The sequence below is a fragment of the Ipomoea nil genome, unplaced genomic scaffold (genome assembly GCF_001879475.1).
Source record: "Ipomoea nil cultivar Tokyo-kokei standard unplaced genomic scaffold, Asagao_1.1 scaffold1250, whole genome shotgun sequence".
Classification (NCBI taxonomy): Eukaryota; Viridiplantae; Streptophyta; class Magnoliopsida; order Solanales; family Convolvulaceae; genus Ipomoea; species Ipomoea nil.
Genome location: NW_017617678.1, coordinates 946,251 through 961,771, shown reverse-complemented (window position 1 = coordinate 961,771; position 15,521 = coordinate 946,251). Strand labels below are relative to the sequence as shown.

The following is a 15,521-nucleotide window of genomic DNA, read 5'->3' as shown; positions in this document are numbered from 1 at the left end:
GACAAACTAAATAACACAAGCACAAGCGGTTGCATTTAACTTAGGAAAATATTCTACCCGAGTCCAATTATCACTAAGCCGTCAATAATTAACCCAGTTGCTACTGAATATTAGAATAATTTGTAGCACAACATTATCTAATATAGCAAATAATTATATCAAGTAAATAACTAGTAGGCCTCCCTAGCAATTAAATGATACAACTATTCAAATAACTTAGAAGAATATTTAATACCCAAATGCATAAAAATTATATAATAAAAATAAATAAATAATCTTACAGCATAATCAATTTCGGGGCTTCAATTCACTAAACCAAGCTAAAGAAATTAGCAATGAATGGACATTGATAACAGCTTTACAGAATAATCGAGAGGGGAAGAATGAACATCTTTCAATACTACTCTAACATCTATTTATAGTATTATAAAAATAAGATTAATCTATTATCTGCCCTTCATTCCCTATTTTTGCGCCAATCCATTAAACCATTCGCCAGCTGCACACCTCTCCAAAATTTGCGCTGAAGATGAAGTCTCTGCATGTACATACTGTACGTAGAAATTAGAAAGAAACAAATGTCAATATAATGTTTCATGTTTTATTTGTTTTTGTCTTTTTCTAAGATTAGGGGCGGTGGGTATCATGTTATAGGATTATTATTATTATTATTATTATTATTATTATTATTATTATTATTATTATTATTATTATTATTATTAGGGAGGAAAAGGATAATTATTATTATTATAAACACTAATTAATTAATTAAACTCTAAAAATAAATAATTATTATATAATAGTAATTAATTAACCATCAATCAACCACACATTCTCACCTGACAAATTATTCTCACCTGATTAGAATTTTATTATATTTAATGTAATTAAAATAAAAAGTATGAACAAATTGCACTTTTGGTCCTGTGACTATTAGAGTACTGATAATTTGAGTACGTGACTTTCAAAACTCCCAATTTAAACCTTTAACTATGCAATTATTAGTAGATTTGGTCCTCCCGACCAAATTGCCGGCCAATTTTGGCAGGAAAAACATTTAATGTTTCGAATTAATTTGCGATGAGGGCAAAAACATCATTGCAAGTGAATTTATTTGGGGGGAAAACACCTTCCGGTTAGTCAGTCAAGAAGACCACTTGCATATTGGGGGGAAAGCAACGAATTGGGGGGAAAATCCAAAGAACTTAACCTCATCTTCGACTACTGGAAGCTCGAACGAAAGCAACAAATCCGTGTACAGAGACTGGACATCATCTTTGACTAGTCATCGCAGGTTGCGTCTGGAGCATCGATTGTGGACATCATCTTCTGGGTTTGGAGAGTGCGAAATTCATCATCTGCGACTGGAATGGCTCTATAACTAAGTAAGAAAAGTTTTGTTCGGAGTTAAAATTTGAAGAAATTGATAGTGTATGACCATATTTGTTGTTTGGGTTGACTATTTTGTGTGTGTGGAGTAGAATGACAGTTACTGCATATCTAGGGTTTTGTCATGGGCTTTATATATGCATAGAATATATTATGTACTGTTGTTTTGTTCTGCGGGGACCATTTCTGGGCAAGTTTTTTGAACATTTTGTCTTATTGTGTTGTGTTGTGTGGGCACCACCACTATATTTATACTTTTGTCAAGATTCCATGTGCATAAACTGGGATTAGGAACCATTTTTGTATACCTTTATTGCTTTGTGGTCTGTGGGGTCCAGTATGTTGACTATTGCATGTATAAATGCTTTCTTTACAGGGGATGGAATTGGACCTTTTTCTGTTTTCCTTTTCCATAATGGAATAATAAATAGGGTAGGTGAGGTTAAATATATGGGTGGTGATGTAGAAGTGTATGACAGAATGGAAGCTAGGGAAATTTGTTTACAAGTGTTAAAGGAGATGATAAAAAATTTAGGGTATTGTGAAGTAGGAGCACTAATATATTGCCTTTCGAATGATGGTTTGAAGTTGCTACAATCTGACATGGATGTAATATGTATATTGAATGAGGAGAACCCATGCAATATGTTGGAGTTTTGGGTTGAAACAATGGATGAGGTGGACTTGATTGATGCTGATATGGAAGTATTGGAGACAGAAAGTGATTGGGAAAATGCAATTGAGGTAGAGTGTTTGAAGGTAGATGAGCAGCTTGCAGAACAACAGAGGGCTGCAAACTTAGCAAAAAAGCTAGAACTGTGGATGATGCTTGTCTGCAAATTAGCAAAAAAAAAAAAAAAAAAAAAAAAAAGATGACAAAGGATGAGAATGAAATTAAGTTTTCAGATGAGGAGTCAATTGTTGATTCTGATAGTGATGTTGAGGGTAAGTGGCCTATATTTAGAGCTGCAACAGACATGAATTAGCTTAGGAATGACTTTTGCATCTAAACAACAGTTTAGAGAAGCTGTGCAAAATTATGCTTTCAATAATGGCAAATAGATTAAAACTCTGAAAAATGACAAGGAGAGGGTGATTGTTAAATGTACACAGGAGGGGTGTCCTTGGAGAATAGGGATGAGGAAAGTACTTGGTTCACTGTCATGGAGGATTTTGAACATGACAGATGAACATGAAGGGTGTTCTTGGGTATGGGAAAAGTCTATGGTTAAGTCTTTTGTGGTTGCTAAAAGGTGGTCAACTGAATTGCAAGACCACCCTGATTGGATGATGAGAAAGTTCAAGGATAAGGTGTGCAGTCAGGAGGGTTTTTATGTTAGCAATTCACAAGCCTATAGGGCTATTTGGAAGGCAAAGAAGCTAAGACAAAGTAAGGTGGAAGATACCTTTAAGAAGATATGAAGTTATAAGGCAGAAATATCAAGAACAAACCCCAAGACAACCTGTCCTGTGAAACTCAGTGACTTAAGTGATGAAAGTGGCAATTCCAGGTTTTTGAGAATGTATGTGTGTTGGGAAGCTAGCAAGCAAGGATTCAAGCACTGTAGAATAATAATAGGTGTAGATGGTTGTCACCTTAGAACTGAAACTGGTGGGATGCTACTAACAGCTGTTAGTATTGATGGCAATGATAGTATATTTCCACTTGCATATGCTATTGTGGAAGGGGAGAAAAAGGAATCTTGGACATAGTTTCTAGAACTTCTGAAGACAGATTTGGAAATAACTAAGAGTGTTGAAGATGAATACTGCTTCATTAGTGATAAACAGAAGGGATTGATTCCTGCCTTTGAGAGTGAGCTACCTGGTGTGGAGAATAGATTCTGTGTGAGACACCTTCATGCAAATATGAAGGTGGCAGGTTTCCAAGGGAAGGCACTTAAGGACTGTCTGTGGGCTTGTGCTAGGGCAACCACTTTGAATGCATTCAATGTTGAATTAAGTAAACTTAGGGGCTTAGATGAAGATGCATACCAATGGCTTGGTGATAAGAATCCAACAGAGTGGTCTAGATCTCACTTCTCTACACACTCTCACTGTGACATGTTGGTAAATAACATCTGTGAGTCATGGAATGGATCTATAAGGGATGCAAGGCACAAACCAATTATAGAATGTCTTGAAATTCTTAGGAAAATGTTGATGGGTAAATTCTTTGAGAAAAAACAAAAAGCAGCAGAGTGGAAATCTTTGATATGTCCTGCAATTGTGAGAAAATTGAAGAAAATTGAGAAGGGTGCAGCAAAATACCTGGCAACACAATGTGATTTCTTCAAGTTTGAAGTTGGCCATTTATATGGGGATCAACAAGAGGTTGATCTGGAGGTGAAAAAATGTTCTTGTAGGGTGTGGGACCTAATTGGCATTCCATGCAAACATGCCATTTGTGCTATATGGAAAAAGTATGGAAAGGGTGCAGTTACTGACTTTGTCCTGCTACTCCAAAGAGACATACTTGAAGGTATATGCTGGTTGTATCAACCCTATGACAGGTCCATATGAGTGGCCACAATGTGACAGAACCCCACCATTGCCTCCTTTGTATTCTGCCAAGGTATATATGCATTGCCTAGTCATTAATGATTGACCTATCTATGAACTTTTATTTGACTAAATTGCTATGCAGGTTGGGAGGCCAAAAAAGCTAAGGGCAAAGTCAGCTGGTGAATTGACACAAGATGGAAAGTATGTGTCCAGACAACACATTCAACTACATTGTGGACTGTGCAAGCAATCTGGCCACAATGCAAGGAAATGTCCAACAAATCCAAATCAAAAGCTTTACTTTTTGGCCTCCCATAACATATTCAACTACATTTATTTTTTTTGTATTAAGCCTAAGTTAACTTCTCATGTTCTTTGTTTTGTCCCAGTTGAAGCCAAAAAAAAAGAGTAATTTATACTACCAGACAAATCCCCATCCACTTGCCTTCAGGGCACAACCAGCCTCATGAGGAACAAGCTGTCTCTGGCCAGCACCAACCTGAGAAAGAAGACCACCTTACCTCTGGAGACCAGCAGCAGCAGGAGCAAGATGACCATGATGACCTACCAGCAGCAGCACAGCAGCAAGATGACCAGGACCAAATCCAATCCAAGGACAACAAGGGCAAAAGGAAAGTGAGGCCATCCAATAGGAAAAAAATCTTATTATACCAGGAGAAAAACCACCTTCAAGTCCAAGTTCTTTGGAAATAAGGGTGAACCAATTAACCGTGAGTGATTGCAAATTAGGTGCTTGTTTGGTTGGCTTATGACTCTGTTTTGATAACCTGATGGCGAGGTTAAGGTCTGAATGTTTGCTTAGATGTTTTGTATCAAACAGTCCAGTTAGTATCTTTTTGGTTGCCTTAGATGTTTTGTATCAAACTATTAAAAGTACAATGTTTTTTGTGAATGGTAATGCAACAGGTTTCTTTCATGATTTTGTCAAAGTTCCATTACTATATATTGTGTACAAACTGACCAAATCATTTTTTTTTTAAAGAAGGAACTATTATTAAAAACCAAAACAACGTCTTGCCAAGGCCCAAAAAGTGATCAAGGCTACAAAGAGATAAAAGAATAAAGCAAAGAGGCCTAAGGCTAACTAATAAAGGAAATAAACTCTAAACCACCAAGTGGGCCCAACACCCATTCTACAAACCACTTGTACCACATGCAAAGCTAGACAATTCCTGGGCGTCATGCCCTACACCAAGGGTGGGAACGGTGCTCCAAAGCCAAAGAAGGACTAGTTTCACCCTCAAGCGTCAGGTTGATCCCCCGCGGTACAGAGCTCTGCATTTTTATCCGAGGGGACCTATGTGACCATCCACAGAAGCAATGAAACCAGCCTCCCGAAACCCTACCACTCTCATGCGTTGGACAGATCCCCTCAGGTATAGATCTCTGCATTTTTATCCGGGGGGACCGTGAATAGTCCGCCACATGAGCAATGGTTCTCACCTCCACCCACCCTTGGAACCCAGGCCACCCTCGTACGTACAGAGCTTTGCAGTTTATCTCAGAGGGCTTCAACGGCCCAAAGTCCTAAGCGATGGCTCCCTAACCACTGATGCTAACATATATACCACCCTTAAGCGTTAGACCAGCTCCCTCGGTACAGCGTACTGTATTTTAGCCCGGGGAACCTATATGGCCATCCACAGAAGCAATAGTATATATGCTAACAAATCCATGTAATTCCTGGCCCCGGAGAAATGGGACCAATTGAGTGCGCCAGAACAAGAAGTTGCGGAATGTAAGTTTAATCGACACAAAGTGATGTGCCGATGACAAGGGATTCGAAGTGGTGGTGGAACTCGGGTTGGAGGTGGTGATGGTTCTTTCCGACGAATTTGTCGACATTTTTTTGGGTGAGGATAGAGAAAATAAGAGGATCGAACGTAAGGCGTAACTGATACCAGATGAGAAGAGTAATTCAAAATTCAATTAATCAGATAACTATTACAATATTAAAAGAGGTGTAAACAACGTAAACCTCTCCTATCTATTAGGCTTGACTAAACCACTAAACTAGAACCATACAAATAATAACATTATTAAATGACTAATAACATAACATTATTAACAACACCCACCCAACCCTTTATATAACAACCAGCCTTTTCTTCCAATCACCAACTCAAGAAAGTAGACTAAGAGAGCACTCCCACCTCAGAGTGTATGCTATGCATGAAACACAAGAATCAAATCCCGCGAAACACACAGCCACAGATAGAAGTAGGACAGGCATAGAGAGCACAGAGCAGAAAGAAACCCCCTACGCCCTATGCCAGCAAGATCAATTACTCAACTAGCCCAGCAGAAAACAATAAAACATGACCAATTCATTCATTACCAAAACCAACCATATATATCCAATTCATTCATTACCAACACCAAACCTGGAATTCATACATTACCAAAACATATATATCCAATACATTCATTACCAAAACCAAACCTGGAATTCATACATTACCAAAACATATATATCCAAAACCAAGCCTAATTCATTCATTACCAAAACCAATCATAATTCATACATTACCAGAAGGTTACCATAATGCATACATTACCAAAACATACCAAACTACACACATTACAGAAAATCATAACTTGGAAAGTTCATTACCAAACCCTACAACCAACTACTGCTACAAATATTACAATCAAGACTACTAGAATCTTGTTCATCGACTTCAAACCTTGTTCACTTCTCAGTTTCAAATTTAATTTTCGTATCTCTTCATCTTGTCGGTTGATGCGTTTTAGCAATCCTGGAATTATTCGCTTTGAACGATAGCACATTGGAGTATTATACCAATAAATAAAGCCACATCCCATCTTCCTCTGCAATAATAAAAAAAAAATGCAAAAAAATTAGGTTTTAAACTAATTTCTAAAACAGAAAATATCTACGAATTTGATGTTCATAAATTAGGTTTGAAACTAATTTAAAAAAAAAAAAACCTACGAAATTGATGTTTTGAAACTAATTTCTTTAAAAAAAAAAAAAAGAACAAAAATTAATTTACATTACCACCCAAGCATTGTCAAAATCTACGATCTGGGTTCTCAGCTGTCTAAGAAGTGCGTATTTTCAGTTGCTCACCACATCTACAATGGACAATTGGAAACCTTTCTCCAAATTCATAGAACTCACTAGCATGATTAGAAAAAGAAGAGGAATACGAATTAGTCATTGCTAGCCAAACGGAAGAGGTCGAGAAGCAGTCGAGACGCCATCGAGGAAGCCGGTCGGAACTTCTCGCCAAATGAAATTGCAGCGGTCAAGTGAATCTCGCCAAAGTTAGGTGGACGATTTGCCGTTTATTAGCCCAACAAGAGTTTTCCCCCAAATAAATACACTTACAATGATCTTTTTGCCCTCATCACAAATTAATTCGAAACATTAAATGTTTTTCCGGCCAAAATTGGCCGACAATTTGACTATATATATATATAAATATATATAATATTAATAGAGATTACATGTAATTTAATTCAACATTTTTATATTTTATCATAAATATTTTTTGTCGGGAAAGTTTTAAAATTTGTACCCCAAGTTTAAGATATTCATGAATCCACCCCTGCTCTCGGGGCACTACACCCCTCTCTCTTTCTCTCTCGCCGCCCCTCTTCTCCTTCACGCAGCCACGCCGCACCCTCTTTCTCTTTCTCTCCGCCATACCCTCCTCCCTTCTCCATGAAGGCGGCGCGTTGAACAGAGGCATTGCACGGTTGACGGTGTCGGCGTATTTTCTCTTCTCCATCTCTCTCGAAACTTGACATTTGGCGGCGACATCTCTTTCAGGTCTGTATCTAACTTTTTCAAAAATATTTGTTAGAATTGGGTATAGAATGGAATTCTGCAATTTCTGATGTATTTTAGCTCATTTTACATATCTTTGATTAGTACATGCTTTTAGTAAAGGAATCATATGTATGTTTTTTTTTTTTTTTTTTTTTTTTTTTTTTTGCTACATATATAATACAATATTGATTAGAGGGAAAGCAACCAAGCCAATCGTCTATCTTCGGGCATTGCAATAAAACCATTTCGGTGAGCTTCAGACGTGGCAAGTTTTTCAAAAGCATGATTATAAGCTTCTGAGCTAAGAGTTGAGAATGTGTTTAGAATTTGCACACTTCTCGTCATACTATCAACATGGGTCATTCCCGTACTCATTTCACTCGCAGATTCTTCTCGGTGTTGCCTATGTTGTTGCCTAAGTTTCTTTTCCTTTCGCTCCTCTCTCCTGTCATGCAAATCTTCAGACATTATACTGTTGTACGACACAAATGCAGAAGCAAGTTCATTTCTCCAATTCTTGTTAACACTCATTTTACCACTACCAGTCATCTCATCTGCACTTCGTTTGCCCTTAGAACTATTCCCACAACTTCTAGGTAAGTTGTCTGTATCAGTCATTATAAAGTTATCTTCATTTTGCCTTTCTTCATTGGAGTTCACTGGTTGTTGCGTTGAAGGGTTCGCAAGGCCTCCAGTAGCATAGTTGTTGCCAAAAATAAGACAATACATCTCATAATGTTTGCAACCTTGTTTGTATAGAGTTCTGAATATCTTGTTTTTCTACACAATAAAATAAGCATCATCAGTGTCATCTTTATTATATTAGTGCACTATATTATATAAAAGTATAATTCATACCTTGAAGAAACTCTCCCAAACTTCATCATCTGCTATAGCCTTATTTGTTTCAGCATTGAATGTTACCCCAGTGTGGTTTAACACCTCTAAGAACCGCTTGTGTAAATCCTTGCATCTGTTATACTTTCCACACAACTGACCACCAGTATAAGCACATCCTGTTTTCTCTTTAAGTTCTTGACTCATTTCATTCCAGGAAGAGGACTTAAAAGCAGGCTGTCCATTAGGGTGCCGTTTGATCCTATCGTATAAAATATCAAGAAAAACGACCAAGGTACTATCCAACCACTTTGCATCTTCGTCATGCGTATTCCGTAAATTACTCATCTACAATTTTCATTAATTATTCAATTTCCATTAAAACCTTGTTTAAAATCAAAACCTCATTTAAAATCAGAACATTACCATTGAGCTAACATCAGAACCTCATTTTGAGGTTCTAAAATCAGAACCTCAAAATGAGGTTCTAAAATCAGAACCTCAAAATGAGGTTCTACAAGCAGAACCTCATTTTGAGGTTCTCAAAACAGAACCTCAAAATGAGGTTCTGCTGGAACCTCAAAATGAGGTTCTACAATTAGAACCTCATTTTGAGGTTCTAAAATCAGAACCTCAAAATGAGGTTCCAGTTCTGCTGGAACCTCATTTTGAGGTTCTATAATCAGAACCTCATTTTGAGGTTCTCAAATCAGAACCTCAAAATGGGGTTCTGTAAGTAATAGAGAAATTAGATATGAGATAACATTCATCAAAATAAATAAAAATAGGTTTAGATAATTACTTGTGGACTTGGACAAGATCCTACAGAAGATTTTGGAGAGTCCGTGTTGAGTTGTTGAGATGCAAGGTTCACCAAAGACGGTAGAGTCACCGGAGTTCTTGTGCGGCTTGTCGGAGTGCTGCTACGCTCCTCTTTGCTGTACGTGAAGGAAGGCTGCTACGCGAACGATTGGTAAAAGGAAAGAAGGCTAATGGGAAGAAAAAGGACTGGAGACGAGGGGAAAAGAAAGAAAGAAGGCGAAGGAGATGATGGGAAGGGGAGGGAGGCGATAGACTACAGTCAGTCCAGGGAGAGAAGAAAAGAAAGAAGAGAAGGACTAACCCTAGAAGGAGTAATAAAAAATTGTCGTAAGCTAGATTCGAACCAACGACCTTACTTAATTTTACTGTTCACCCGCGTTTTATTCCATCCTTCCATTTAGAGAATGTTGTTTTCCATTTCTCCAAAATTGTATAAGAAATGGAAGAATGGAGATGAGATTGAAATTGGAAGAATAGATTTAGTAAACAAGTTCTCCAATTCTCCTTTCTCCACTTCTCCAATTCTCCATTTTTTTGGAGAATTCTCCATTTTTCCAAGTTAGTAAACGCCCCCTTATGGTTTCATTATTAGATAGAAAAAGTCACATTTTTAAGGGTTTATTATGCTAGGAACATGTATATTTATGATACGGATTTTTGAATAATAGTTTAAGTGTTGCAGGGAAATTATGTATCTTTCATATGCATGTTATTTTAAGATTTTTTTCTTTGTTTTTACATTCCATTCCTTCTCGTGCCAGGCACATATATGGTTTCTCTCTTAAAGATTTTGAATGGCGCACTGTTTAAATAAAATGATAAATGATGGGGAGTGGAGAAAACTTGACTTGCTTCTCTGTTTGCAGTAGTTCAGTTATGGCAGAGTTTGTTTTGAGAGCCAATTCTTTTGCTTTCAGAGTCTTTGAGTCCACATATGTAGGCAGGAGATCAATTGTTAAGGAACGGTTTCCAAAGAAGTAGTACAGACATCCGTCTTTGGACTCGAAGCTTACTCTTAAGAGCTTGAATGCGGTTGGTCTCTCTAATGGTTCTGTTTCCTTATATAATTGTTTGAAGCGAACTTGTTTCCCTAACCAATCTGGAATTTTGTAACAGGAGGCTAGATGCCTAGATGTATGACGAAAGCTAGACGACTAGGTGTTGCTACCCAGTGCTTTATGCTGTTGATCCCATATTGCATTCTGTGACTTGAAAGGGGAAAGCTACTTGGATTGCCTACCCGGTGAGGGCTTTAATGATTTATTTTTCTTGTCTTCTTTTATTCTTGACTCTGTTATGTTTTTGCAAGTAAAATTTTTAGCACAAGCCAGAGTATACTGTTCCTAAGGTCTTCAACCTGGCCAGAGTTGTTAATTATGTTATCTGACACAATTTTTATCTAATAAGGAAAAGACTACTCCTACTCCCAAAATTTTCTCCCTTACACAAAATTATGATGTTGACATTTTCATTGGGACCCATATGATGAAGATAACTAATCATAAATTGCCACATCAGGGAGTAAAAATAGGGAGGACATGTAATAGAACTCATCTAATAATATATAGCCATATTAATTTGTCAATCTAAATTTTGCCAGTAAATGTAAAACTTCCAATTATGATTAGCTTCGCAATTTGATGGTTGCCTATGGTGAACTGGTTTTAGCAAGTATTATAGCAGAATGTGCATTGCTTCGTACTTCTTCCTCTGAATACTTAGAAATCATTTTACAGGACATATACTACTTGAATGCTGATGGTGCACTGTTTGATGCTGCATTACTTTCAGCAGTTGCTGCTTTTTCATATTGTGAGTGTTGTGACTTCACACTTCTCTTTCCTTTGTTTCTGGTAGATAGAGTGCAGTGAGCTGTCTGTCCATATAAGTGTTCTATTTACATCCCATCAGCCATAGTCCTTGTTAAGTCTGAAAAATAATTTGCCAACTCATACAAACAGTGAATTCTGTAAAACTATCCAGGCCAAGAGTAACATTGAAGTGAGATAGAAGAATACACACCGTGTGATGACAATCCTGAGTAATTCACCCAAGGTTTAAAAAGGCTGAGGTGTGCCTTGAGGCGTTTTGTAATGCTTTAGGCGTAAGACTCAATTTTTATAAAAAATATGAACACTGTTCATAAAATACACCACAATCCAAGATTAAAGTTTCATAAGCTAAAAGTCTCAAGCAAACACACCACAAAACATCAAACATAATATAAGTCTAAAACAAACAAACACAAAACGATCCAAGATTAAAGTTTTAACAAAACGTAATACAAGTCTAAAATAAACAAACACATCATAAATCAAATGAAGCCTCATCCGATTGGATTTTGAAAACATGGTATGCAATGCTCTAATCAGTGCATACTCAAACTGTGGAAGCATTGAGGATGGCGGAAAAGGTGTTTGATGGTTTTGACAGTTGTCGAGATTTGATCACTTGGAATTCAATGTTAGCAGCTTACATAGAATATGATCAACGGGTGGAGGCCTACTGGTTTAGACGCTATAGTTAATTTTCTGTTAAATTTTGTAATTTAAGGGTTCAGGTAATATTATTTAAAAAATAAAATACTATAGGCGTGTGTACCTACTGTTTATAGACACTATAGTTAATTTTTTTTTTTTTCTTTAAAAACAATAAATGGAATAGGCGTTTGTACCACTTTGGTACAAATGCCTATTGTATGTTTTTTACTTTTATTTGTTTTATTATTATTATTATTATTATTATTTTTAATTTGATGATAGGTGTCCGTAGTAGCTTATTATCAACGCCTATTGTCAATTTTTTAAAAAAATTACTTTATGCGTCTGTCAACTACATACGCATAAAGTGGACACTTTTTGCGTCTATGCCATATGCGTCTGACTCATTTTGTAGTAGTGTGAAATGAATAGCATCAATGTTTAAACAGAGATTATGGGGTTGCGTAACTAATTCTTTGTTGTGTTAGTGCAGCATGCAATGACCCAAGTTCTTCAGCACTCTTCTCGTCTCATGAACAAGGCCACTGAAATCTCTCACTGAAACTTCGATGGCCTATGTATCAAAAGCTGCAGTTGCCCATTGTCAAACAATCAAATCAGCGCAAATTAGATGCACCTACACAGCCAATAACCTGATTAATGCATACACAAGATGCCGAGATTTTGCAGCTGCTCTCAAGCTGTTCGACGAAATGCCCAACAGAGACACTGCTTCTTGGAACACTGTGATTGCAGGCTACGTAAACTCTCGGAATTTCCAGAGTGCATGGGATTTCTTGAAATCCATGAAGCAGCATGGTTTCCTATTCGACGGCTACACCTTTGGGAGCATACTTAAAGGTGTTGCCACTAATGGTTTCCTGTCTTTTGGGCAACTGGTGCATTCAGATATTGTTAAGATGGGGTACGATGGAAATGTTTATTCCGCGAGTGCTCTGGTAGATATGTACACCAAGTGTGGCAGAATGGAGGATGCAAACAAAGTTTTCTGTCATATGCCTGAGCGTAACACTGTTTCGTGGAATGCTTTAATAGCGGGGTATGCAGAGATTGGTAACTGCAGGAGTTGTGTTCGGTTGCTGGAAGAAATGGAGAGAGAATGTGTGGTATTGGATGATGGCACATTCTGCCCTCTTTTGACATTGCTAGATGATCCGGAGTTTTTCGGGCTTGCAATGCAGCTTCATGCGAAAATTCTAAAACGTGGATTGGATTTTGAAAACATGGTATGCAATGCTCTAATCAGTGCATACTCAAACTGTGGAAGCATTGAGGATTCGGAAAAGGTGTTTGATGGTTCTGACAGGTGTCGAGATTTGATCACTTGGAATTCAATGTTAGCAGCTTATATAGAATATGATCAAGGGATGGAGGCCTTCCGGCTATTCTTGGATATGGAAAGGCTCGGTTTGGTGCCAGATATATATACTTTTACTAGCATAATAAGTGCTTGTTACGAAATTACTGAAAAAAGGCAGGGAAAATGTTTGCATGCTTTGGTTATTAAGAGGGGATTGGAAAACGTAACAAGCATAGCTAATGCATTGATTGCCATGTACCTTAAATCCAATGGCAGTTGCATGGACGATGCGATGAGCGTTTTTGAATTCTTGGACGTGAAAGATTCTATTTCTTGGAATACAATTTTAACGGGATTGTCTCAAAATGCTTTGAGTGAAATTTCCTTCAAGATTTTCGAGGAAATGAGGTCCCAACAACTCGAGATGGATCATTATGCCTTTGCTGCTGTCCTTCGATCTTGCTCAGATTTGGCATCGTTTCGGCTGGGACAACAAACTCATGCCTTGACACTGAAGACGGGAGTCAACGTATACGAATATGTGACGAGTGCTTTGATATTTATGTATTCCAAGTGTGGACACATCGAAGATGCTTGGAAGTCCTTCGAGGAATCACCAAAAGAAATTTCAATCTCTTGGAACTCAATCATGTTTGCATACGCGCAACACGGGCTGGGTGAAGTTGCACTCGATCTATTCTCCTCGATGACAAAGAGGAAAGTCAATCCCGATCACATCACCTTCGTTGCCGTTTTGACCGCATGCAGCCACATCGGTCTGGTAGAAAAAGGTCGCAAATTTCTCAATTCTATGGAAGCCGATTACGGAATCCCGCCAAGAATGGAACATTATGCTTGTGCAATCGATCTACTCGGTCGGGCCGGGCATCTGGACGAGGCAAAGGAGCTGATTCGCGGGATGCCATTCCAACCCGACTCAATGGTGTGGAAAACTCTACTTGGCGCCTGTCGAATGTGTGGCGATCTTGAACTAGCCGGTGAGGTAGCACATCGTTTACTAGAATTGGAGCCGGGTGAGCACTGCACATATGTTTTGCTTACAGACATGTTTGGAAAACTAAAGCTTTGGAATGAAATAGCTGGTGTAAAGAGGTTGATGAGGGAGAGGGGAGTGAAGAAGATTCCTGGTCTGAGTTGGATAGAGGTTAAGAATGAGGTGCATGCTTTTAATGCAGAAGACCATTCACACCCTCAATGTGTGCAAATTTATGAATTGTTGAGAACATTAATGTATGAAATCAAATTATTTGAAAATGGTAATGAGTTTGGTTGGTGCATAGAAATGTGATGAAGTAAGGCCTTGCGTTAGGTTCCTAAACTTTTAAAGGTGCAAAGTTCATATTACTCTGCATTTCGATTAATTAAAACTCAAAAATCGATTAGTGACATATAAATTTTACTTATTCTAGCCAATTCTTACAACGTTTCCACTAACACTGACTACCCAGTGGTCACCTTCTCAACGCGAAAAGCGTTAGAGACCTAATGATCACCTTCTTTAAAGATGGTTGGCGACCATTCGACAGTTGCTTGTGTTAGTCTTTAGAGTGCCATCAAAGTTGGTTGAAATGTTGCCAAAATCTTAGTGACCAACTATTACAGGTCACTAATTGATTTTTAAATTTTGATGCACCAAAATAACACGTTGATAAATTTAATTACACATTTTAAAAGTTTAGAGGCCAAATTAACTTTTTGAGTAAAGTTTAAGGACTTATTTCATCCTTGATTAATTGATACAAATATACCTCACTAAAGACTAGATTGATAGGGCAATATGAAATGCAGCTTAACTAAATTAGGCATCAACACAATGAAATGAGATAGTTCTAATTGCTTTTCTGAATTTTCAATATTATTTAAATGTTTATTAAATTAAATAAGTTATTCCTTTAAAAAAAAATAAAAAAAAATCAGTTATTCATATTTAAATATATATCATTGACTCTTATACCCAGTATATCACTCGAAAGTGAATGGTGAATGCTTTGAATTTATACTGGGAACAAAGTCAATATTGTTTTAGCACAATAACAATTTGACTTTGAGTTTGTATAAGGAGGCCAGGTGCCGATTGAGCAATGGTCTATATTGTATGGTGAACTACTGACATACATGTTTATTTTAATATATATATATTAAAGATTCATTTCTAGTGTATTGCATGTTCATTTTTTAAAAATTTTTTTAGTGTTTTTTTTTTTTAAAAATTGTTTTTTTAGTGTACTGTAAGTTTATTTTGAGTATATTATTTAAAAGATGAACTTTTAGTATATTAAAAATGAGTCTTTAATATACATAAAAATATAAATCTATCAATGATTCA

General features: G+C 37.2%; 2 protein-coding genes across 8 annotated transcripts; one reads left to right on the top strand and one right to left on the bottom strand.

Moving 5' to 3' along the window:
* Positions 1–7,460: 7,460 nt before the first annotated feature.
* LOC109184205 (putative pentatricopeptide repeat-containing protein At3g25970) lies at positions 7,461–14,502 on the top strand. 7 transcript variants are annotated; one of them, XM_019334261.1, is made up of 5 exons: positions 7,461–7,714; positions 8,769–8,846; positions 10,291–10,405; positions 10,490–10,616; positions 12,347–14,502. In XM_019334261.1, the coding sequence occupies exon 5, from the start codon at positions 12,423–12,425 to the stop codon at positions 14,481–14,483; it is 2,061 nt and encodes a 686-aa protein (XP_019189806.1). In that variant the 5' UTR covers positions 7,461–7,714; positions 8,769–8,846; positions 10,291–10,405; positions 10,490–10,616; positions 12,347–12,422; the 3' UTR covers positions 14,484–14,502. The 7 variants fall into 7 exon arrangements, with proteins under 7 accessions (XP_019189806.1, XP_019189805.1, XP_019189811.1 ...); XM_019334260.1 differs by lacking the exon at positions 8,769–8,846; XM_019334266.1 differs by lacking the exons at positions 7,461–7,714; positions 8,769–8,846 and adding an exon at positions 11,110–11,185 and having other exon boundaries at positions 10,254–10,405.
* LOC109184104 lies at positions 7,904–8,801 on the bottom strand. Its single transcript, XM_019334148.1, has 2 exons — positions 8,573–8,801; positions 7,904–8,494 (listed from the first exon to the last, which is right to left on the bottom strand). Exons 1-2 carry the CDS (start codon positions 8,756–8,758, stop codon positions 7,904–7,906), a joined length of 777 nt encoding a protein of 258 aa, XP_019189693.1. The 5' UTR covers positions 8,759–8,801.
* Positions 14,503–15,521: the final 1,019 nt, after the last annotated feature.

Bases quoted from the DNA above. Each gene is read 5' to 3' on its own strand.
- LOC109184104 (XM_019334148.1), bottom strand. From the start codon at position 8,758: ATGAGTCAAGAACTTAAAGAGAAAACAGGATGTGCTTATACTGGTGGT. The intron at 8,495-8,572 runs GTATGAATTATA...TTTATTGTGTAG, and splicing joins TTTGGGAGAGTTTCTTCAAG to AAAAACAAGATATTCAGAAC.
- LOC109184205 (XM_019334260.1), top strand. From the start codon at position 12,423: ATGGCCTATGTATCAAAAGCTGCAGTTGCCCATTGTCAAACAATCAAA.